Genomic DNA, 24,383 nt, shown 5'->3' with positions numbered 1-24,383 from the left:
CCTTTCAGCTCCCTACATGCTTCACACATATGCCACTTTGGCGACTTACCAGTCGTGAGATCCAGTCGTGAGACTCCTTTGAGTGCACACATCTTGAGATTTCCTCACACTCTCTCACACACAACCCTTACATAATTTCCACCTAAATACAAAGTATCTAATTGCTAAATTACAAGCAAATTTGGCACCCAATAAAACCAACACATGATTGAATAAATTCGACCTTACAATAACAACTAACAAGTACCTAAATCTAGAAGTCAAAAGGGTTCATTCAATGGATTTAGCCTAATTAATATCCAAGAGGAATCAAGGTTTAAGTGTGAAATGAGATTTTTAAAAAATATAGCCTTCAAAACCCAAAACTATAAATACCTTCTCTGGCGTTCAAATAGTACAAATAACTAAAGTTTGTTCTTTTTGGTTTACAATAACTACGGAATTATTAATAAAGAGTTTGGAAAATTTTGAAGTAGCCATGCAAATGCTCATACCAAACATGTGGCAAGAGAAAATTTTTGCCTTTTCAAATATTCACCTTTCAGTAATCCTCCAAACCTTTGGGCCATATATATCAAGTTTTTGTGAGCCAATAGATACTACACAAGCCTTTGGGCTATGAGTCCGTTTAGATAGAACTTATTGCTGAAAACTGAAAACTAAAAACACTGTACAAAAATAATTTTTTAATGTGTAAAAATTACTGTTCATCCCAAAAGGTACTGTTCATTGGCCTAAAATCACTGTTCATGGCCAATGAACAGTAACATATGCGCGTGAAAAAAAAAAAAAAAAAAAAAACGTGGACGCAGCTGGAAAACGCTGCATCCAAACGTATTCTATATATATCAAGTTTTTATGAGCCAATAGATATCCCAGGTGCATGTCGTGAGCCCAAAAACTGCTGTTACCATGACAACATAGATTCTATACCAGAATCACTAGCAGGTCTTGAGAGAGAGCCATGTGTCATGCGTGCCCTATGAGAAACACTCATAGATTCAAACAAGAAATTAGAGATACAAATTAAAGCAAGAAATCGCAAACGAGCAACCAAGCTAATGTAATGGTTAATTCCGTGTCTTTCTTTGTTGCTTTGATATCATCATGGATTTTGTTACATTAAACCTCTGAAATCTCATTAGCAAAAGATGTTTTAAGCTAAAGGAATCCCTTTTTCTTTAACAAAGCGATTATCCACAATACTCACCAATATCCCCTGGCATTTCCAATTTGATTTAGAACAATCTTCTTCCTCTTAGGGCATTGAGGCCATGCATCTCCCTCAGCAGATAAGACAATTTTGGAAGGAATCATATACCGGATTTTCACCGAGAGCCTTGTAGCTCAATTAACACTTCCTGGTGTTTTCAATGAATACGTCAAAGATTCAAACCCCCCCTTTCCCCAACTATCAAATTATCAACAAAAAAAAAAAAACCAAAATTTTAAAATGAATTGACATCTGGAACTAGCAATTGATGGCTAAAGCAAATATCTTGGTGGTCTTCCACTTCAATCAAGTTAAACTTTTCACATTGTCAGCTTAACAAACATTCCAATGCTGTTAGGTATTTCATACAAATAAAAAAAATATCAAACTTCAAACAAAATTGAATTAATTAGTTTATCAAAAGATTCAAAACTATAAAGCTCAAAAAGGAGTTTCATTTGAGTAACTCCAATAACCAAAAAGAAAAGCAAAAACAGTCTATAATACGTGACTCAATTTATGGAAATATTGTGCATATTAGATTATACATAAAATATGAACGAAGTCATAAATATAAACACACATCACTTCCTTTAACAATACACCACTTAATTCACACCACACTATTATTAAAATTATTTCAAACACGAGAAATGCAAATCTCTTAACTGAACTAGGTTGAGACCTTCTGTGCTGCATCTTGTTGCTGAATTGATAAGCTGCAGTGTTTTAAACCAAGAAATCGTTAGATAAGTATAAAGTAAAGAAAAATCCATTGGTATTAAGAAATGGTTCTCTAATTTTTTTATTAGGCACCATACTTTGTAAATTTGGGAACAATATGTTCACTCTGCACACAAGAGATGTACAATTCCTTCAACAGTTGAATTTGGTATATACAGTATAATAGGTTACATTGGTAATCAAGCTTTTGTTCAAGAAGAACAAACCATAAGGACAATTTAAAATCACATTCTGATGGCCTAGTGATATGCCCTGATGGCTTAGAAATATGTCCTAGCTCCTTCCAAAGGAGTGAGTGAGGGTTGAAACCCCTTGGGGCTTGAGCCAAAATGTGTATATATACATAATTTAAAACCTGAGGGTATGTCTATCAAATTGTTTATTTTTTTTACCTATGTGTATGGTACATCATACTAAAAAGATATTGAAAAAAATTAGGATTCTTATAGATTTTAATATTCCCAAAACATCACATTTAGAATGCATTTAATATTGCTATTGCAAGATATTGTTAAGAATCGGCAATAAAATGGATTGAACATTTGAAAATTAGAATTGAAATTAAAGATATAGAAACTCACCAACAGCGTTTTTAAGTGCAAAGAAATATCCCATTTTGAAAGAACAATCTCCCAAGAGCACCTGTCAATTGAAATAAAAAGAATCACACACACACACACATATATGTACGTATATTATTTAAAATAATGCCAATCTCACGAATTACATAGATTTTATACTTCCTTTATCATATGACTACAAATTGCAACTTATAAATGGTTTAGGTTAACCCATTTTTCTTTCTTGTTTTTGGGTCACATCCACCCTTAGTAAGTAAATACATGCCCAATAAATTATTTAACACCGTATTCAGTTCACCTTCAGAGGAATGAAGTTATAACATTACAAAATCTTTAAATTATGCAATTGATTTGTTAAAAGGAAGAGAAAGAAAAGATTAAAAAAAAAAATTGAATAAAAATTTTGTTCCTTCAGAATAGGTTAAATTTGAAGAGGAAGTTCTGACGAAAAACAGAGCATACCCAGAAGATTAAGAAGATTTTAGCCCTTACCTAATCATTCAATCAATTTAACTTGAGGGATGTCTGCTATCTGGAGCCAATCCTCGCCAACTCCTTTCTTGCAATTTCTACTCAATCCAGGACAACAATGAATATTCAGTTCTCTCAGGGCAGTGAGGCGAACCATCCCCTCTGGCAACGACAATAATTTTGGGCAGAACCGAATCTGAAGTTTTCGAAGTGAACTAAGATCTGGAAGCCACTCTGGCAATATTTCCAAGTTTTGACAACTAGAAATATCTAAGAACTGTAAAGTGTTGGTAGATCCTATAAGCCATTGAGGTAGAGTCACTAATTGTGGCAATTCATCAATTGTGAGTGATCGAAGCCTTGTCGGGTAGTCATCCCCATCAATAAAATTGAGCTTCCAACAATTTTTAATTACCAGATTTTCCAATGCAGTTAGGTGTTTTGTACCTTGCGGCAAAGAGATTAGGCTTTCACAATTTTGGAAGCCCAATCTGTGAAGGGTGGTGAGGCGTTGGTACCCTTTAGGAAAATACTCTAGTTTGTGACAATCTAGAAAGAACAAATTTCGAATAGAACACATACACTCGATTCCATTGTCACGTAAATGCATTTGTGTAGTGGTTACCCACAAAAATCTGAGGCTAATCATCTTTCTTATATCTCTTGGCAACTCTTCTAGCTTTTCACAGCCAACTAGTATCAAAGTTTCTAAATTTTGCAGATCGCAAATGGAGTTAGGCAATTTCTTAATTTTCTTATTCCATCCTAGGTTGAGATATCTTAAATGCTTTAAAGTACTAATTGAGCTCGGCAACACCTTCAACCTTGAAAATCTTAAATCAAGCAGCCGCAAGTGCTTAAACTTAGAGATGCATGTTTCCACCGAGGATTCCTTAACATTGATAACAGAGCGTCCAAATTGTACCCAATCTTCACATGAGAATTTCATAGTCCGCATGTTATTACTCAACTTATGTAAAAAAAATTTCATTGCATGAACACCCAAATTATGGTCCAAAATTGACACATGCCTTGCTTTTTCAAAATTGTTGGTGTTATTCACGTTTTCAATTAAGCAATAATCATGTTGTGCAACATATAAGGAAAGATCATGTAACAAGTCATGCATTTTAAATGTCAACAAAACACCAATGTCTTCAACTTCTTGAAAGAAAGATCTTGATAATAACTCTTTTATATATTGTTCTCCTATATCTTCCAACTCTTGAGTACTTTTGTTGGACTTTTGGAGGAGTCCATTTGCCATCCAAGATTGAATTAATTCTAGATTATTATATCTAAAATCCTTGGGATACAAAGAGCAATAAGCAAAACATTGTTTCAAGCATGATGGCAAATGGTTGTAGCTCAATCTTAATGCGGGTAAAATGTCATCTTCCTTTTGCTCAAGCTTCCATATTTCACTATCCCTTATAGAGATCCAATCACGCTCCTCAGTTTTCGAATAAAGTAAGCTTCCTAAGGTCTTCACTGCCAAGGGAACACCTTTGCATTTTTTTAAGATTTGTTTTCCAATCTCTACTAGTTTTGGATGGTGTTTTGGCTCTCCTTCATTAAATGCGCATCTTAAGAATAAGGACAAACAATCATTCTCAGAAAGACCTTCAATGTCATGAATTGGTCCAGGAGCCATCACTGAGACAACTTTGTGACTGCGTGTAGTGACAAGAATTTTACTTTCTTGGTCACCTTCTATTAACAGATTCTTCAGACTAATCCATTTGTTACGATCCTCATTCCAAACATCATCTAAAACAATAAAAAATCTTTTTTTCTTTAAAATACTTCTTAAACTAGCTTGGACTTCATTCAAACTCATATTCTCACTAGTTCTACCACCAGCAGATTTAATGATTTCTTTTGCTAATTTTAAAACATTAAAATCTTCTGACACACACACCCATATGTTGGAGTGAAATCTTTCAGCTACCCTTTTATCATTATACACCCACTGAGCAAGTGTGGTCTTGCCCATACCCCCGATTCCCACTATAGAAATCACAGAAACGTTACCACCATCATCACCTGGCTGCATCAAAAGATTTATTATCTTTTCCTTGTCAAGAGCCCTTCCAATAACATCTAAATCACGAACAAAGGAGTGAGTCTCCCTGTACACAATACGCTCATCATCGAGTCGCATTTCAAGTTGGAATTGATCTCTATCCTTTGCTATCAAATCCAACTTCTCCCTGATCTGCTTAACTCTATGACCCATTTTATTACGGAAGGCAAGCGGGTTAGAAGGCGAGAAGAATTGGCATACCTTTCTGCTGGTGCTCCCATGTGTTTTCATCGCCTGCCTCCGAAGATCCTCACACTCAAATTCATCCAGCACATCCATGGCATCATGAAAGACATCTTTGAGTTGCTCCAGCCAAACACTCAGCCCTCGGTTTTTCATTTGTTTCTCCTCGGCATCAAGCAGCACGGCTTGAATGGTGGACATGGTGAGCTTAAGCTTTTTGAGATCGCTTGCAATATTCCGTGTCAAGGAAATCTCTGAGTAAGCAAGGGAGCCTAGCTTCTCGATGACTTTTTCTGCTACGGAAAAAGCCAATTCCGTCATTTTTTGGAGGTGGAAGTAATCTGGAAAACTTAGATGAACAACAGAGAGAGATTGGTGAAGAAGTGGGGGTTGGAGATGATGTCCTCTGCCTTTTATCCTGATTAGAGATGGAAAGTAGGAATGGCGAGAAGAGAGAGTTACAGAGGGAACGGAGAGGGAGAAAATCCAAAGAAGAAGAAGATGAAGAGGTTTGTGAGAGAAGAGCAATAATCACCAGAATTGAGAAATAAACATAAGAAGTAGAGCTACATTATTATTGAAGTGATAGACTGATAGTCACGAGGGTAGGCTAAGTAGTCAAGAGGGAAACTTCCAGGGAATTGGGAGGTGCGTGGTTTATAAAAATGCATCAACCCCTCTTTTCTTCATTTTCTCCTCAGCGCGTGTCCAACACGCCTAAGTCAACCAACTGCAATAACTCCCTTCTCCCCAAAAAAAAAAAAAAAACTCCAATAACTCATGCTGACTTTTGTACTTGATGAAAAACAGATAAAAACATTAGCATGTCTATTACAAGTGGGCTTGACTCAAGGTGCAGTGCAGCCAACATATCTTGCTAGCTTCAACCCTTTGATGGTCTATTAGCATTATTAGCAAGCCTGTTGACCTCAAACAAAATCATAGCTAGGTTGATATGGGTCTTTGCTTGGGATCTCTAGCTATAGCTACTCCAGAAGATACAGAAGATACAGCAACCTCAACTGCTACTCCAGGTACAATTCCAAAGTAGCTACTAATTACATTTACATATTCCAAGTACATGTGCATGTTCATCACCTGAGTTCTTTTTGTTTTTATGTTTGTTATGTTCTTTTAATTTCTACTAATTATTAGATTTTTTTTCTCAATTTTATAGTGACATCATCTAGTAAGGTCGCAGAATTTCCAAGCAGCAGCAACGCAGAAAGGAGTCAATTTTCAGAGGAAGCAAGTGGAATAAGCATGGATAATTCATATCCTGATGGGAAAATCTTAGAGGCACCCAACTTGAAAGAATTCAGTTTCACAGATTTGAAAGCTGCCACTGAGAATTTCAAGTTGGATTCTGTGTTGGTTGAGGGAGAATTTGGCAAAGTTTTCAAGGGTTGGGTGGATGAGAAGACCCTTGCACCATCAAATGCTGGTACTGGAATGGCAGTTGCTATCAAGAAATTGAATTCAGAAAGTAGGCAAGGTTGCAAAGAGTGGCAAGTATTAATTTTCACCGCAAATTTCATCTACAAAGTCTCTATTAAACCTATAAAAATAAAAAAGTCTGTATTGAGCATTTAATTAATTGATTACTTTTTAAATTCAATTGTTACCATTGACCTACAAATTTTTTGGTACTAAGCATTTAATTACCTTTGTTTCTATATTTTGCTGCAGGCAGTTAAATTATATTTCATGCTCTTTCACTTTTAAGAACTAATTAAAGAAAGAAAAAACGAGCTAGTGTTATTATTGGTTGCAATTATGATTATGCTTTCAGCCTCATATTCAATTGTGGAATCCTTGGTGCGATGGTCACTCCACAAGTATAAATGTTAGTGGAGTGTGGGGGCCAAGGGGGTTCAAGTCTCTAGGAGGGAGCTTCACACATATTTACACTTAGATTAGGCTAGAGTAAAAATTCTATCTTGTATCAAAACAAAAAACAAAAAAAATTGTGGAATCCAGCATATACAGATTGGGCCCCACTTGTATTACATGCTATTTTGCTACGGATTCCAAATCCACAAATGAAGAGAAAGTGATGATGTGGTCTTTGACTTCACCAAGATAGTGGTCAGTCACACTACTAGAATATTAATCCCGCTGTGTGGTGGCAAATTTTTGAATCTTAACCATCCAACCTGTCTCTAATTTGGTTCCAATTCTTTACAAGTTACATTAATTTTGAAATGCACAAGCAAGTCCGTATGAAACCATTAAGTTTATGTTTGGAACCCAGTTAATCACAACAAATGAGAGAGAGAGAGAGAGAGAGAGAGAGAGGTTCTACTAATCCTTAAGGACATGCAATCTTCTAATCCTTGGGATACCAAGCAATAATTGAGATAAATCAGTATGTAGAAGTCATTAAAGTTTAGCAACTTGTAATACGTGTTTTAGAAAAACATATGCCTTTGAGTGAACTAATCATCCATTTGTGATTTAATTCTTTCAACTGCTCAATTGTCACTTTGTAAAACAAATGCATTAACAGGCTACATTATATGGTGGGAACTGTATTGTGTGTACTTCAGAAAGTTAAAGACATTTCTCATGCTGTGTAATAGAAAATGACATTTTGAATTCGGTTTACTACACTAATAGTGTATGGTTTAGGCCTTCGGATTTACGCTTAACCAGTTTTCTTATTTGAAATGGATTTGTTTCATGAATCAGATTGAATATTACAAATTTAAAGATGCATCTAGTGCCATGTTATTAAATTTTGAATGATGTGACACTTTACACTATTAAACCTAGAAGATTAAATCTTGAGCATGAAATGGAGAGTATCATGTTCCTCAAACATAACCATTTCTACTGTTACTAACAGTGTTTTTCCATTTCAATTTGATTGTATAGTCGGATTTTCTAGGAAGACTATCCCATCCTTTCCTGGTCAGGCTATTGGGATACTGTTTGGAGGATAAAGAGCTGCTTCTTGTGTATGAGTTCATGTCGAAGGGAAGCTTGGAGAATCATCTTTTTAGAAGTAAGAATTTGAGAAGAAAATTGACTTGTCCATAAATTAGTTGTGTTTACTTAAGGAGTTTTTTATTTACTTATTCAGCAAATAAAATAAAAACTAAAGGGGTTTTTTCTTTGAGCAGGGAACCCTAACATTGAACCACTTTCTTGGGACATAAGACTCAAAATACTTATTGGAGCTGCTCAGGGCCTGGCTTTCTTACACACTTCAGAAACGAAAGTCATATACAGCGATATTAAGGCCTCAAATATACTGCTTGATGGGGTTTGTCTATCTTTGACCTATGTCTTCTTATCTACCTCTAGTTTTAGTGTAATTCTCCAATTTTTTTCTGAGAGTATAAGAACTAAAGAGTGCGTTTGGATGCAATTTTTTGCTGGAAACTTATTTACTTATTTGTTGAAAGTTGGATTAAGTATAGCAATACTTAGAAACAGTGTTGTACATAAATAATTAAGCTAAAAAACTAAAAGAAATGTCAATGCCAAACAGATAAACTCATAAACTGGATAGGAAGGTAGCTTATTCCAAATTGCTTTTTGGCAGTAGTTTGAGGTTGGAGGATAGAATCAAATAGAGCACTAGTATTCTAGACGTGAAAACTGTTTGAAGAATTTCACTTGATTATCACCCACCCTCACTCACAAATAGATCAATTCTCTTTTATAGCAAAACTCGGGTGCTGCTTTCCAAGATATAGGAATATAAACTCATCACCTATCTTGCATAGATATTTTAACGACATTGCATACATGACAGTGATATATTCCACTTTTCTGTTTCTTCTCCTACAGAATTACAATGCAAAAATCTCAGTTTTTGGCTTGGCAAAATTAGGGCCTTCTGGTGGTGACTCACATATGACAACCAGGGTTATGGGCACAGATGGTTATGCTGCTCCAGAATATATTGCAAAAGGTAATACCGTCTCTAACAAATTTTATATATGAATTCTGAAGTCCTGCAATTTAATTTCATTAATGAAATCTTTGTAGTTTTATGGTTGAGATCAAGTATTCCTAAAGACATTCTACACGTGTTTTTTTTATAAAAAAAAAAAAAAAAAATTGAATGAATACGTTTTAAATGAAACAAAAAGAAATTTGGGCCTTAAACTTCTCTAGCTTCCTTAAAAATAACACTGCTTGGGAGCTCCAAGATGTTTGAAAGAATCAAACTTGTTACAACAAAAAATCCACTTAGCTAAATTGTGGGCAACAAATAAGCTTCTCTTCTAACTGTAGACATCCTAGCCATTTAAGCATGCGAGGAATGATTATAGCCAGTGGATTGATAAAGGATACGAAAGAGCTTAGAAATTCAAATGAATGCTTAATAATATGGTCATTTGAAAAGATAGTTAAGCCATAATTTAAAAAATGGCAGTCGATTAATGCTTGTTATCAAGGAAATCTATTAACACGCTTGCCATTGTATCATTCTTCAACAGGTCTTTTGTGCATAAGGAGTGATGTCTATGGTTTTGGAGTGGTGCTGCTGGAAATGTTAACCGGCTTGCGAGCGCTTGATACAAAAAGGCCTAGTGGGCAGCAAAATCTGGTTGAGTGGCTTAAGCCATCACTCTCTAGTAAAAGAAAGTTGAAGAGCATTATGGATAAAGAAAGTTGAAGAGCATTATGGATATACGGATGGAAGGCCAATATTCAACTGAGGCAGCATTACAAGCAGGACAACTCTCTCTAAAATGCCTAGAATCAAATCCTAAAAACCGGCCTGCCATGAAAGAAGTGGTGGAGGCATTGGAAGGGCTTGAGGCAATCAAGGAAAAACCGTAGGATTGTATCATAATAATGAAGGAAATAACAGATTATTGTTAGAAGAGAAGATTGAAGAAAGCAAAGTTTCTTGTAAAACGAAGAAGAAGAAGCAGTGAATGACTGTAGCTTTCTATCATTACATTGAAACTACATGTAGCTTAGCTGTTAGTAATAGTTAGTTTTAATAGTCACGTGTTTTACTTAAGAAGTTAGTTTTGTTAGTTTTCAGTGTTTAGTTTTTCTTGATTGCTTAGCATCTGATATGTATAAGTACAGATAGTGTACGTATTATTATCAATAACAGGATCATTTTTCTCCAAATCTCTCTCTTTTAGTTTTGATATGGTATCAGAGTGAAATATCTAGAAGCTTCTAGTTTTTTCTTTTCTTTTCTTTCTCATTCTCATTCTCAGAAGCTCTAACCTCTTCTATGGCTACTGCTGCTACAATCAATGCTTCAAGTTCTGAATCTCTTTCACATATACAAGATTCTTCTATGTGACCCTCTGTTCATGCATTATGGAGAAAATCCTGGAGTTGTTCTTGTTTCTCAGCCTGTGATTGGAGAAAATTATCTTGTTTGAGCTTGCTCCATAAGGAAAGCTTTGATTACAAAGAATAAATTAGGGTTCATCGATGGTTCTCTCACTCTGTCTTCTTCTTTGGTAAAGACACCTTCAACTTTTCAAGCTTGGATTCGTTGTAATAACATGGTTGGCACATGGATCATCAACTCGGTTTCACCCAAAATTCAAGCTAGTATCATATACAAAGATACAACTTTGCTCGATGACTTTTTCTGCTACGGAAAAGGCCAATTCCGCCATTTTTTGGAGGTGGAGGATGGAAGGAACTGCTGAGAATGTTGGTTTTACTGTGACTGTGAAGTAATCTGGAAAACTTAGATGAACAACAGAGAGAGATTGGTGAAGAAGTGGGGGTTGGAGATGATGTCCTCTGCCTTTTATCCGGATTAGAGATGGAAAGTAGGAATGGCGAGAAGAGAGAGTTACAGAGGGAACGGAGAGGGAGAAAATCCAAAGAAGAAGAAGATGAAGAGGTTTGTGAGAGAAGAGCAATAATCACCAGAATTGAGAAATAAACATAAGAAGTAGAGCTACATTATTATTGAAGTGATAGACTGATAGTCACGAGGGTAGGCTAAGTTGTCAAGAGGGAAACTTGCAGGGAATTGGGAGGTGCGTGGTTTATAAATATCATTGCAACTCACACAATTGCCTAATTTGAAAATTTACTTTAATTTAAGTATTGACCATATTATTGTTGGAATAATAATTTAAAATTAAATTTATACCAATTAGGTCTAGGTTGACTGGAATTAAGATCTTTTGGAGCTTTTAGAGTTTTTCGGTAACTCCACTGTAAGAAAAACACCATCCAAGCATTGAACAAACATGGTCTCGATGAATCGATTTTACTACAAAAATAGGGTCAACCATTTTACTGCATAAATAGCTGCAACCATAAGTAGAAGGGTTAAGACTTAAGAATAGAAACTAACGCATGCCTATATTATATAAATTGGACCAACTATAAAACAACACAACATATGGTGGATTCCCAGTAGTAAGTCGTGAATGAGACGGAAAAAGTCTCATCAAACAAAGAAAAGTCTCATCATCTCCACAAGAATTTCAAGTCCACTTATCCAGTTGTCTCCAACATATCTCCCTTTTATCTTGCTAGCTTCTACCCTTTGACTGTGTATTAGCATTATTAGCAAGCTTGTAAAACTCAAACAAAATCATAGGTTGATATGGGTCTTTGCTTGGGATCTCTAGCTCATGATACAGAAGATACCACAACCTCAACAGCTACTCCAGGTACAATTCCAAAGTAGCAACTAATTACTTGTTCCAAGTACATGTTTATGTTCATCAGTCATCACCTGGGTTCTTTTTGTTTTTATGTTTGTTATGTTCTCTTAATTTCTACTAATTATTAGATTTTTTTCTTTTTCAATTTCATGGTGACATCGTCATATCCTTATGGGAAAATCTTAGAGGCACCCAATTTGAAAGGATTCAGTTTCACAGATTTGAAGACTGCCACTAAGAATTTCAAGCCGGATTCTGTGTTGAGTGAGGGAGACTTTGGCAAAGTTTTCAAGGGTTGGGTGCATAAGAAGACCCTTGCACCCTCTAATTCTTGCACTGGAATGGCAGTTGCTATCAAGAAATGGAATCCAGAAAGTATGCAAGGTTTTCAAGAGTGGAAGGTATTAATTTCAACTGCAAATTTCATCTACAAATTCTTTATTACGCATTTAATTAATTAATTATTTTTTTCTTTATATAATTCAATTGTTACAACAATTACAAACTTTTTTTAAAAAAATTGTGTGAATGCTGAAATCTTCATTCAGACAATGATCTTGAGCTAAAACATGTTCAATTATACAAGAGTTTCCTCTATCCAAATGACAAAATCTGAAATTTTTCTAGCATATTGAGCTAAACCATAAGATGCCTTATTACTTCCTTGTGGAACACGCAAATTGCAGGCTTCTGAATTGATTGAGATGCTGTAGAGAACCAGAAATAATATTCAAGATACTAGTTGTAGGAGATAATAAACGTAATAGTGAATGTTTCTTAAGCTGAGAATCACCTTCGTACTGCACTTCATAAAAGCCCATTTGCCAGACGAATTGAATGGCTTCTTCCTTAGCTTTAGCTTTGACTTGCAGTGGTCCCAAAGGCACAATGAATTTCTTACTCATTGACCCATATGATCACGTACCACTATATTCACCCCTGCTTCATTTAAGACAGCTCCATCGAAATTAACTTTATACAAATCCAAGAAACATCACAGTGTAGCAATTTGGTATTCATGTAGGTAATTCTCGGCCCACTGGACAATTTGGACAGCTTGCTTTCGAGTACCCCTAACTCTAGCTTCATTTCTAGAAGTCCATAAGAACCAATCATAGCAAACAAAGCAATATTATCCGCCTCTTGATTCTGAATATTTTTCATCAACCACAGAAGGTCCACGAACGAACCAATCTGAGTAGAGGAATTACGTATAGACAGACCAGAAGCTACCCATACCTCTTGAGATTTGTGACAACGCCATAGCAACGTTCAGTGTTGCAAACAAAAATACACAGTTTTATATTTTTCTCTGTTCTCTTTCTCATTCCACCATTGTTACTCAGCTATCTTGAAACTTTACAGTTTGGAACCCAGTTTGTCACGACAAATGAGATAGAGAAGTTCTACTAATCATTAAGGACATGCAACCTTCTAATCCTAGGCATACCGAGCAATAGTTGAGATAAATCATTGGAAAAGTCATTAGAGTTCATTAGTTTGTAATACCTGCTTTAGAGTGTACATAGACTGAAGATCAGCTTGATGCCTTTGTGTAAACTATTATCATTGCACTCGAAACCATTTGGGATTTTATTTCTTTCTACTGCACAATTGTCACATTGTATTCCTAATCCATTCAACATGAAAACTAATGCCTTAACTTGCTACATTATCTGATGGGGACCATATTGTGTGTAATTCAGAAAGCCAGACATTTCTCATGCTGTGAAGTAGCAACTGACATTTTGAATTCGGTTTACTACCTTAGTAGTGGATGGTTTAGTCCTCTGAATTTGTGCTTGACCTGTTTTCTTATTTGAAATAGATCAATTTCATAATTCATATTAAATAATACAATTGTATATACTCTTTGCTATTAGATCTAGGAAATAAAATTTAACTATAAAATGGAGAGGATCATGTTTCTAGAATATAATCATTCATGGTTCTTATTAAATATTACAATTATATATACTTTACACTATGAGATCTAGGAAATAAAAATTAAACTACGATATAGAGAGAATCATGTTCCTAGAATATAATCATTTCTACTGATTATAATATTATTTTTCCCTTCTAATTTGATTGTGCAGTCAGAAGTATGTTTTCTAGGAAGACTATCTCATCCCAACCTGATCAGGCTATTGGGATACTGTCAGGAGGATAAAGAGCTGCTTCTTGTGTATGAGTTCATGTCGAAGGGAAGCTTGGATAATCATCTTTTTAGAGGTGAGAATTTGGGAAGAAAACAAAATTGCATGTCCATGAATTAATTGTGTTAACTTAAGAAGTTTTTTTATTTATTCAGCAAAAAAAAAAAAAAAAAACTGAAGGAGTTTTTTTGGTTGAGCAGGGAACAATGAACCGCTTTCTTGGAACATAAGACTCAAAATAATTGTTGGAGCTGCTCGAGGCCTGGCTTTCCTACACAGTTCAGAAAAGAAAGTCATATACAGAGATTTTAAGACCATAAATATACTGCTTGATGGGGTTTGTCTTTCTTTGCCCCTTGCTTCTCATACCTTTAGTTTTAATTTGTTGCTGAGATTGCAAGAACTATAGAGTGCGTTTGGATGTAGTTTTTGGCTGAAAACTTATTTATTTATTTGATGATACTTTTTATTTTTATAAGATTTATTTTATGAGAGTTGTTTATATATAAATGAAGTTTTAAAAAGCTCTAGATAAATAAAGAAGCTAACTAAAAAGCTAAAAGAAAATATTGATGCCTAATAGATAAACCAGACAGGAAGGTAGCAATTCCAAATTCTTTTTTGTTTCCTCTATGTTTTATAAGTATTTTCTTTTACTTATTTTGGCTAGCATTCACATTTCACGTGCAAAAATTCATATTTATTTTAATATAAGATTTTTTTTTTCCATTTTACATACTCACTTTTCAAAATACATTGCATTAGATCATCTATTTTGCAAAATAAATGCAAAATAGTGTCATTGTAAAGTTACCATGTTTGTGTAGCAATTATGTATATTTACAAAACTTTGCATGAACTGATATGGGTGAATTTTGAACATAGTTGGCTAAAATGTGCTACTTTTTATATTAAACAAGCACTAATGCGAGTAATTTAAGTACAGTATTTTGCTTTGATTGATGAGACACAAAGATGATATGAAAACTTGTTGCTTTAGTAGTAGTTTTGGACCAAAATGGCCAAATATCACTATTTAGCATAATATGTAAGGATCTACCACTGTTTTGAAATATATATATATATATGTGTGTGTGTGTGTGTGTGTATCACGCTTTTGGAACTTGAGTTCTTTGAAAAAATAACCTTCAAGTTTGTCATAATATTTTTTATGGAACTCGAGTTCCTCGAACTTGAGTTACATAAAAAATTGGTGGCTATTTTTCATGGAACTCGAGTTACACAAACTTGAATTTTAAAAAAGTAGTAGATCCCTAATTATTTCACAAACAATAGTAGATCTCTACATATTTTTCCAAATAGTGGTAACTGACCATTTTGGCCGTAGTTTGGAGTTAGAGTACAGTAGAGCACTAGTATTCCGGACCTGGAAACTGGTTGAAGAATCTCACTTTGCTATCACCCTCACCCCCAAATAGATCAAATATCTTTTATAGCAAAACTTGGGATGTTTTACATGATATGGGAATATAAACTCATCACCAATATTGCATAGCTATTTTAACAACATTTCAAGCATGACAGTGACATATTCCCCTTTTTTGTTTTTTCTCTTACAGAATTACAATGCAAAAATCTCAAATTTTGGCTTAGCAATATTAGGGCCTTCTGGTGCTGACTCACATGTGACAATGAGGGTTGTGGGCACATATGGTTATGCTGCTCCCGAATATATTGCAAAAGGTAATGGCATTTTTAACAAATTTTATATATGGATTATGAAGTCCTGCAATTTACTTACATTAATGAAATCTTTATAGTTTCATGGTTGAGATTGACTCACTATTCAGTTATTTCTAAAGATATCCTACCTAGCTATTAAGTGAAGTTTATGTTAGCGATTCTATGTCAAATTTCTTCTAATTGATTTCAAATACACTGTATTTTTTCTTTTTGTGAGTTCATTTGAAATTGGGTTAAGGGTTCAAGAGCTAAAAGTGAAGTTGTTGAGAAGCTGTTTTTGCTCGAGCAAATTCGAAATTGGATTTTTGATAGGAACAGAGATGGAAATTGATAAAAGGCTTCCTTTGGGTGGAAGACAAACCATAGTACAATAGTAAATTCTTCGACACCTAGCCTAATGCCAGAAATGTTTATTTAAAGAGCAACAATCTCCTAAGATAACTAGATATAATTACTAGATAATTACTTAAATATTCAAATAAAGATAAGATACCTAGATAACTAGGATTACTAGTAGAAAAGATAAGAAGAAACAATAAGGACTCTCAAAGGTTGGGCAGCGGTAGGATTCTCATGAGACATTTAAGTAGTCCTCCCATCAATTATGCTCCATAAGTTTGGCACGTGGCAGCTTTTTGAATTTCAGTAAAGAAGTAACTCGTGGGACCCTGGCAGGATTCTTGCTCAAGCGAAATGGTCAAGCCTAAGAAAATTCAATTAAGATCCTCTTTGTTGTAGCAGCCTGTTCACGTGGGTTCAATTTGTGGCTTGAATTGCCTCTGAAGCCCACAAGGCCCACTTCTTGTAAGTCGGTCAAGTATGACCGAATACAACTAGGAATGCAACTCTTGGTGTTGTTGACCTATGACATATATATTGAAGAGGATTGAAAGATGTAGGTGACGGATCCATTTAAGGAAACGTGACGATGTTAGGCTGGCGGGTTGATAGTTGATGGATTCAAGTGCACGGACACACAGTGGATGGATGTAAGTGACACGTGGCATTCATTTGTCTTGATTTAGCTCTAAGGATTCCTAAATGGTATTAACTTGCGTCTCATGATTAACTGTAAAAAATCTCAATACGAGAAGAATTCTAACTAGCAAAGGATTCCGTAATATACGCTTGTTAAAGAGGATCTTTCCTAGAAAGAAACGCCTTGATACGCAAGAAACGGAAGCCGACTCTACTATAAAAACCCATGAACCCTCAGAATACATGGTACGCATAATTCATCTCAACTCTGGCACTCTTGAGTGGTGAAAAGTTCTAACTTGACCTTCGGAGAGTTTTTAGCCAGCACCACACCGGTGCTCTCTGTTAGGTATTCTCTTTTTGTTGTGCAGGTATTGTTTCGAGCTTGTGAGGACCGTGTGACTAGCTGGTGGTTTTTCATCGTCGTCATCATCGTCATCATCATCATATATATATATATATATTAGGATTGTGTTGTACGAGATAGTGAGTCAAGAATCCTATTAACCTAGTAAGTGTAGCCGCATAAGAGAAAACAGAGAAAAGAGAGGTAGTCAGCTTCTATTCTTATTATTTCTGTGAGAGAGTGCTATGGTGCAATTGGGATTTTGGTTTTTTGAGAGTGTGCTTGTGCACTATTGTATCTCTTTATTTTTATAATGAAATTTCTCCATCGTCGCTGTGGGGTAGGCAGTTTGCCGAACCGAGTAAATTCTTGTATTTTTTGTGTGTGCTTGTTATTTAATTTCTGATTATTTATTGTTATTGATTTGAATCCTGGGTTGCTATTTGCACAATAAGTGGTATCAAAGCCAGGTTAGGATTCAATCCTTTTGAATACAGTAAAGATGTCAAGCACAAAGTATGATGTAGAGAAGTTTTGTAGTAAAGGAAATTTTTCTCTTTGGCTCATCTCCTAATTCAACAAGGAGTTCATAAGGCCTTGCTTGGGAAGGAGAAGAAATCGGAAACGATGAAGGATGTAGAATGGGTAGAGATGGATGAGAAAGTAGCTAGCGCTATTTGTCTCAACTTAGGTGATGAGGTCATTCACAACATCTTAGAAGCAAAGACCGCAAAGGAGGTTTGGGAAAAACTAGAAGGTCTTTATATGAGAAAGAATCTGATGAACAAGTTGTATGTAAAGAAGCAACTGTATAGTTTGCATATGAAGGAGGGTTCAAATCTATTGGAGCATCTCAATACGTTTAATATGTTGAACACCCAATTGTCAAGTTTTGAGATGAATTATGAGGACGAAGATAAAGCGTTACTCTTATCAACTTCGCTTCCTACTTCTTTTGATCATCTAGTGACTACGTTGATGTACGAGAAAGAGACTATAGTACTCGAGGAGGTAACTAGTGCTCTCTTGTCACACATGAAGATGAAGCAAGATGGTGATGGTCCTCAAGCTGATGGACTTATTGTAAAGTCTGAGTCAAGCAATAGAGGTAGAAGCAGGTCAAGAGGACGGAACTCTGACAAGAACAGATCACAGTCTAAATCATGTGTAAAGAAAGATGTAGAGTGTTTCTATTGTCACAAAAATGGCACTACAAGAATCAGTGTAAAGAGTTAAAAGAGCAATTAAAGGAGAAGAAGAATGGAAAGAAATCCCTAGAATCAACTAGTATTGCTGAAGAAGCATCAAATGACAATGAGGTTGTTGCAGATTTACTTTCAGTTTCATAAGGTAACAATGTTCTATTGGAATCTTGGGTTTTAGATTCAACATGCTCATATCATATGACTCCAAAGAAAGATTGGTTTGACACATATAAGCCTTACAACGATGGTATGGTCCAAATGGGTAATGGTGCTACATGCCCATTTTTGGGGATTGGTACTGTGAAGATCAAGATATTTGATGGAGTTGTGAGAGTTCTTAGTAATGTCAGACATGTTCCAGATGTTAGAAAAAAATTTAATTTCTTTAAGTGTATTGAATGATTTGGGCTATTTATACTCATCAAAGGATGGAATCATGAAGACTACCAAATGTGCTTTGATGGTGATGACGGGACAAAAAGTAAGCACGCTTTACAGATTGATTGGGAATACAGTTGTAGGAAAAGTTGCAGTCACCGCTCCGGTAGAGTCCAGCACTGACGACACAAAATTATGGCATATGTGACTTGGTCATATTGGTGAACATGGTATGTTAGAGTTGCACAAGAGAAATTTATTGAAGGGGGTGAAGACATGTAAGCTAGACTTCTGCAAGAATTGTGTGTATTGGAAGCAGCATAGAGTCAGTTTTAAGACAAGCTCTCATACAAGTAGGGGTGTTCTTGACTACATTCATTCAGATGTTTGGGGTCCAATATCAATTTCTTCTCATAGCAGTGCTCAGTACTTCATTAGTTTCATTGATGACTACTCTAGAAATGTATGGATTTATTTTATGAAGCATAAGTTTAATGTGTTTGGCATATTTAAAAAGTGGAAAGCACAAGTTGAGAATCAAACTAGTAGGAAAATAAAATACCTTAGAACAGATTATGGACTAAAGTATAGAGATAAAAAAATTCATAAGATTTTGTGAATTAGAAGGCATTACTCATCACTTCACAGTTAAATGAACTCTATAGCAGAATAGGTTGCAGAGAGAATGAACAGAACCTTCGCAGAAAAAGCCAGATGCATGAGATTGAATGCAGGGTTGCCTAAGGTGTTCTAGGCAGAGACAGTTAACACAACAAGCTTCATTATTAATAGATCTCCATCATCAACCATTGATTTCACGATTCCAGAAGAGATTTGGTCAGGTAGATCAGTTGATTATTCGAGTTTAAAAATCTTTGGTTGTCCAGCTTATGTGCATGTGTAGAGTGGAGAACGTTTTAAATTGGATTTGAAGTCAAGAAAATGCATATTTCTTAGTTTTGAAAAAGGTTTTAAAGGCTACAGGCTTTGGGATCCAATCTAAAAAAAAAACAGTGACTAGTAGAGATGTCATATTTGATGAAGCCTTTATATTGAAACAGAATGAAGCAGAGACATGTGATGATAGTCCACAGGAGAAATTAACTGTTGAGGTGGAGTTTAACAAGAACAGTTCACCCAGTGAAGGGTGATGTTGAGATTGATCCACAACAGCAACAAGAAAAGCCTTATTCAATTGCTAAAGGTAGAGAGAAGCGGGTTCACAGAGCACCATAGAGATATGGCTTTGAAGAGATCCATTGTCTTACAAGGATGTAGAAGAGATGGGGTCACTACAGAAGAATAAGACTTAGGAATCCTTTGATATGTTGACAAAGCCAGTTCAAACAGACAAGTTCAAGGGCTACTTGGACTTGGTTGATGTTTGCAACTTGTAAGCCCTGAAGGGCTAAGGTGGAGGCGATGGAGGAGTTTGCTCGTGTAGCTTGATCAATTCAAGCCAATGTGGAGATTTGTTGATGTGGATTCAATTTGTGGCTTGAATTGCCACCGAAGCCCAAAAGGCCCACCACTTGTAAGTCGGTCAAGTATGACTGAATACAACTAGGAATGCAACTCTTAGTGTTGCTGACCTATGACATATATATATATATATTAGGTTTGTGTTGTACGCGATAGTGAGCCGAGAATTCTATTAACCTAGTAAGTGCAGCCGTATAAGAGAAAACAGAGAAAAGAGAGGCAATCAGCTTCTATTGTTATTGTTTCTGTGAGAGAGTGCTAGGGTGTAATTGGGATTTGGGTTTCTTGAGAGTGTTCTTATACACTATTGTATCTCCCTATTTTTATAGTGAAATTTCTCCGTTGTCGTCGTGGAGGTAGGCAATTTGCCAAACCACGTAAATTCTTGTGTTCTTTGTGTGTGCTTGTTATTTAATTTTCGCTTATTTACTATTATTGATTTGAGTCCTGGGGTGCTATTTGCACAACACAAACTATACCCAACCTTCATGTACATCATTTCTTGTGAATTTCAACCCAAATTTCCTTATGAGAGTTGAGAGAAACATACCTTTTTGTGAGAGCCAAACACCTACCCATTATCACTACTCTCTCCTTCTCAGCATAACCAAATTAATTGAGAGGAGATCATTTTTATCACAATCATCATTACCATTGAATGTTGAGAGTTGATTGGCCTTCTAGGAATCATTGGAGTATACACGTATTTAGCCATGGAGGCTTGAAGATGCAATTAGTGATTGATTGTAGATTTGGTAGCTAGATTGAAGAGAGGAATCAGCGGAGTCGATTGCTAGCAATTCGGATGGCTTCAGTATATAGATAGCACTAGAGTTGGAGGGTTTTATGTATATCGTGTAGTGAAACTATTCATTCTAGTGGATCGTTTTGTCAATGGTGCCACAGATAGATTTTTCTGCCCATTTCTCAAGTCTTGCTCTTCGATAACACATCTAGTGTTATCTTGTGATTTGTTTTTTGTAGACTGCTCTTTTTCTTTTTCTTTTTTTGAGAGAGAGAGAGAGAGAGAGAGAGAGTTTCAACCTATGACATTCACTCCTAATGATAGCTCTTTATCATTAGACCAAGACACCAATCAATTTTTTGTGTAGGCGGGGATTAAACCCCAGATCTCTTATTCAACCATCAGAAACTTTACCAGATGAGTTAGCTTTGGTGTAGATTGCTCTATTTAATTATGTGCTTTGTATACTTATGAATGTTTATCTTGATGTCCATGCATACTTTTTTTTAAGGGGAATGTCCATGCATTCATGAACTAGGTAATTACTTAAATTCAGTTCAGTGTTAATCGTTAACTTAGGTTAAAAGTGATTAAGTCATAATTTTAAATTTTGGGTTTAAATATTGACCAAGGTTGGATTAGGTAAAAAATTTCTCTCTAACCTTTTTTTTTCTTTCTAAATGAATATGCTTTTATTGAAACAAAAAGAAGTTTGGGCCTTTAAACTTGCGTAGAAATAACACTGCTTGGGAGCTCCAAGAAGTTAAAGAACCAAACTTGCTACAAAAAAAAAAAAAACCCACTTAACTAGCTAAGTTGTGGGCAACAAATTAGCTTCTCTTCCAACCATAAATATCCTAGCCATTTAAGGGTGGGAGGAATGATTCTACCAAGTAGATTGATAAAGGATATAAGAGAGCTAAAAAATTCAGATGAATGGCTTATGATATGGTCATTTAAAATGATAATTAGGCCATAATTTGAACAAATGCAGCCTGCTAATACTTGTTATCAAGGATATCAGCTAATATGCTTGTCAAATGCCATTGTATCTTATTCAACACTCCAACAGGTCATTTGTACGTAAAGAGTGACGTCTATGGTTTTGGTGTGGTTCTGCTTGAAATGCTAACCGGCATGCAAGTAGTTGATGCAATAAGGCCTTGTGGGGAGCAAAATCTGGTTGAGTGGCTTAAGCCATCTCTCTCTAATATAAGAAAGTTGAAGAGCATTATGGACATACGGATGGAAGGCCAATATTCAATTGAGGCAGCATTACTAGCAGTACAACTCACTCTAAAATGCCTAGAATCAGAACCTAAAAACCGGCCTGCCATGAAAGAAGTGGTGGAGACATTGGAAAGGATTGAAGCAGACAGGTAATTTACAAAAGATTCCAAAAATAACTCTGCTCATTCTGCACCTCACCATCGTAGCCAACAACCTATTCATCATCGATACACCAGAGAGCAAGGTGAAGAAAAATGCTTCCACAAAAAAAAAAAAAAAAAAAAATTGTGTGCCTCCTTGGTAAATATGGTTATTTTGGCAAAGTAATCTCTTTGGATTCACAACAAATTTTGTTATTGTAAGCTGTAACTGGCCATTTTATGTTGAACATGATGATTAAAGTGTAATACTAGAAATTGTAGGTTTTTTTTTTTTTTTTTTAATGTAGTCCTGAATAGAGTGGAAATTGCCTCAAGTATTTAAATGGTATTCTACTATTTAGAATAATTTTAGAGACATAAATTTTTTTTACAAATTTTTATACAATTTTATAAGGTAACATTTTGTGATTGGAACTTCTCTTTCATAAATAGATTTATAATTGATATTACTTTAATTATGTATCAATCACAATGAATTTTTATTTTTTAATGGTGATAACTCTTTATCATCATACTAAAATACCAATCGGTTTTTAATGTATGCGGGAATTGAACCCCAATAAGTTATATGACAAAAGTTCGTAGGACAAAAGTTATATGACAAAAGTTTGTAAAAAAATGGTTTTAGCTCGTGGAGGAATTTATTTATGAGTTACTAAAAACAAGATAGGTGGCCATTTGAACTGTGAACTAGGTAGAGCCCTCTGCCCTAATGCTGAGATTGGGCCACTGCTACTTCTTCTTCTATCTAATAGGCTTTTGGGCCACTTCTTTAATTAGCTTATTAATGCCCAAAACCTAACCATCTTCTTTCTTAATAGGCCTTTGAGCCACTTCTCAATTAGCTTATTAATGCACAAAACCTAAGCAAATTCGATTAGGTTTGAAGTGATGCATTCCGGCTAGGATTTATATAACTAGCATCTTTTGTGTACATCCAATCACCGATATATATATATCCTATATTTATTTTTATTTTTATTCATTCTTCTCTACTACAATTTCTATCTTTCGTCTCTTGTGTGACAATTTAAATGCTACAATTATAGTATTTGTTTACTCAAATCTTATGAAGGTTTTTCTGTGATGGACAACTTGGCTAAAGTTTTATGGGCCTTATGGCCTTTTAAAGTAGGATTTTTTTTATATGAGGAACAAAGCCTCTTTCACCATCAAAGTTATCATCGTGCACAATTAGCATCTTTTATTCGAGAAAAGATTTCAGTATTTGTTTACTCAAATCTCTAAAAAAATGCTTCTCTGTAATGGACAACCTAGCTAAAGTTATGGCCTTTTAAAAGTTGAAAGATTTTTTTTTTCAGTATAAAAAGAATAAAGCCTCTTTCATTATCAAAGTTATCATGCACAATTAGCATATTTTGTTCAGGATACAATTTCAGTATCTTCGAACACAATTTTACAACATTTGAAATGTCTTGTGTTAGAAATCATGTTTACACAATTCCAAGTTTTTTTTTTAATAAGTAAATATATAAAATTTTAAAATGTAAGAAAACTAATAATAATTTGAAACCTCTCCCTCACAATCTATCTTAAAAAAATCTCCAAAATCAGATTGATGAACTTACACATTCAACCTATGATATTTCCGTTTTTCCTGACCAAAATCAACTAAAAAGGGTAAAAATCTCAAAGTCACAGGTGAGCTTAAAAGTTGGTAATGTTAAAGGAATATAATTAAAAGTTTTAAATAGACTACCAAAACTATACATGATTACAAAGTAAAAAAGTCTTGGAATCCTTGCCCAAAACAAGAAAAAGTAACTCCACATTATGTTATTCGTTAAAATTGACTTTGAGAGAATTCATAAAATTGGAAAGCACCACCGATTTGCTTAAATCATGCAATTTTTTTAAAAAAAAAAAGTTAAAGTTTAGTATAAAAAAATTTACCTTTATTCTAAAAAGAAAAGAAAAGCATGGACCATGGTGTTCTTATATTAAAATTTAGATGGATTTTTTGCAGAATAAGAGATCTAAAAAAAAAAAAATCGTCAACAACCACCCTGCACCATTACTATGGTGGAGTTTGGATAGCGCGTCCAAGTTTCCTGCGTCTGCGTTTTGCTTCTTTTT

General features: G+C 35.0%; 2 protein-coding genes and 1 pseudogene across 3 annotated transcripts; 2 read left to right on the top strand and 1 right to left on the bottom strand.

The window, feature by feature from the left end:
• Positions 1-1,702: 1,702 nt before the first annotated feature.
• Positions 1,703-6,016, bottom strand: LOC142624203 (uncharacterized). 2 transcript variants are annotated; one of them, XR_012842298.1, is made up of 4 exons: positions 5,297-6,016; positions 3,031-3,205; positions 2,539-2,599; positions 1,703-1,932 (listed from the first exon to the last, which is right to left on the bottom strand). XR_012842298.1 is itself a non-coding variant. In XM_075797743.1 (3 exons), the coding sequence occupies exons 1-3, from the start codon at positions 5,597-5,599 to the stop codon at positions 1,751-1,753; spliced, it is 546 nt and encodes a 181-aa protein (XP_075653858.1). In that variant the 5' UTR covers positions 5,600-6,015; the 3' UTR covers positions 1,703-1,750. The 2 variants fall into 2 exon arrangements, 1 of the variants encoding a protein (XP_075653858.1); XM_075797743.1 differs by lacking the exon at positions 3,031-3,205 and having other exon boundaries at positions 5,297-6,015.
• A 70-nt stretch (positions 6,017-6,086) lies between these two features.
• Positions 6,087-10,381, top strand: LOC142623847 (putative serine/threonine-protein kinase PIX13; annotated as a pseudogene).
• A 1,269-nt stretch (positions 10,382-11,650) lies between these two features.
• On the top strand, positions 11,651-22,565 carry LOC142625770 (putative serine/threonine-protein kinase PIX13). Its single transcript, XM_075799483.1, has 6 exons — positions 11,651-11,904; positions 12,085-12,299; positions 13,998-14,133; positions 14,258-14,394; positions 15,638-15,761; positions 21,968-22,565. Exons 1-6 carry the CDS (start codon positions 11,838-11,840, stop codon positions 22,276-22,278), a joined length of 990 nt encoding a protein of 329 aa, XP_075655598.1. The 5' UTR covers positions 11,651-11,837; the 3' UTR covers positions 22,279-22,565.
• Positions 22,566-24,383: the final 1,818 nt, after the last annotated feature.

This window comes from Castanea sativa, chromosome 2 (genome assembly GCF_040712315.1).
Source record: "Castanea sativa cultivar Marrone di Chiusa Pesio chromosome 2, ASM4071231v1".
NCBI classification, from domain to species: Eukaryota; Viridiplantae; Streptophyta; class Magnoliopsida; order Fagales; family Fagaceae; genus Castanea; species Castanea sativa.
Note: the sequence above shows the minus strand (reverse complement) of the source record. Positions and strands in the feature narration are given on the sequence as shown.

Excerpts from the sequence above, each read along its gene's own strand:
- LOC142624203 (XM_075797743.1), bottom strand. The coding sequence starts at position 5,599 with ATGACGGAATTGGCTTTTTCCGTAGCAGAAAAAGTCATCGAGAAGCTA. Across the intron at positions 2,600-5,296 it reads ATGGGAGCACCAGCAGAAAG|GTGCTCTTGGGAGATTGTTC; the intron begins GTATGCCAATTC and ends TTCAATTGACAG. Across the intron at positions 1,933-2,538 it reads TGCACTTAAAAACGCTGTTG|CTTATCAATTCAGCAACAAG; the intron begins GTGAGTTTCTAT and ends AAAACACTGCAG.
- LOC142625770 (XM_075799483.1), top strand. The coding sequence starts at position 11,838 with ATGGGTCTTTGCTTGGGATCTCTAGCTCATGATACAGAAGATACCACA. Across the intron at positions 12,300-13,997 it reads AAGGTTTTCAAGAGTGGAAG|TCAGAAGTATGTTTTCTAGG; the intron begins GTATTAATTTCA and ends TTGATTGTGCAG. Across the intron at positions 15,762-21,967 it reads TCCCGAATATATTGCAAAAG|GTCATTTGTACGTAAAGAGT; the intron begins GTAATGGCATTT and ends ACACTCCAACAG.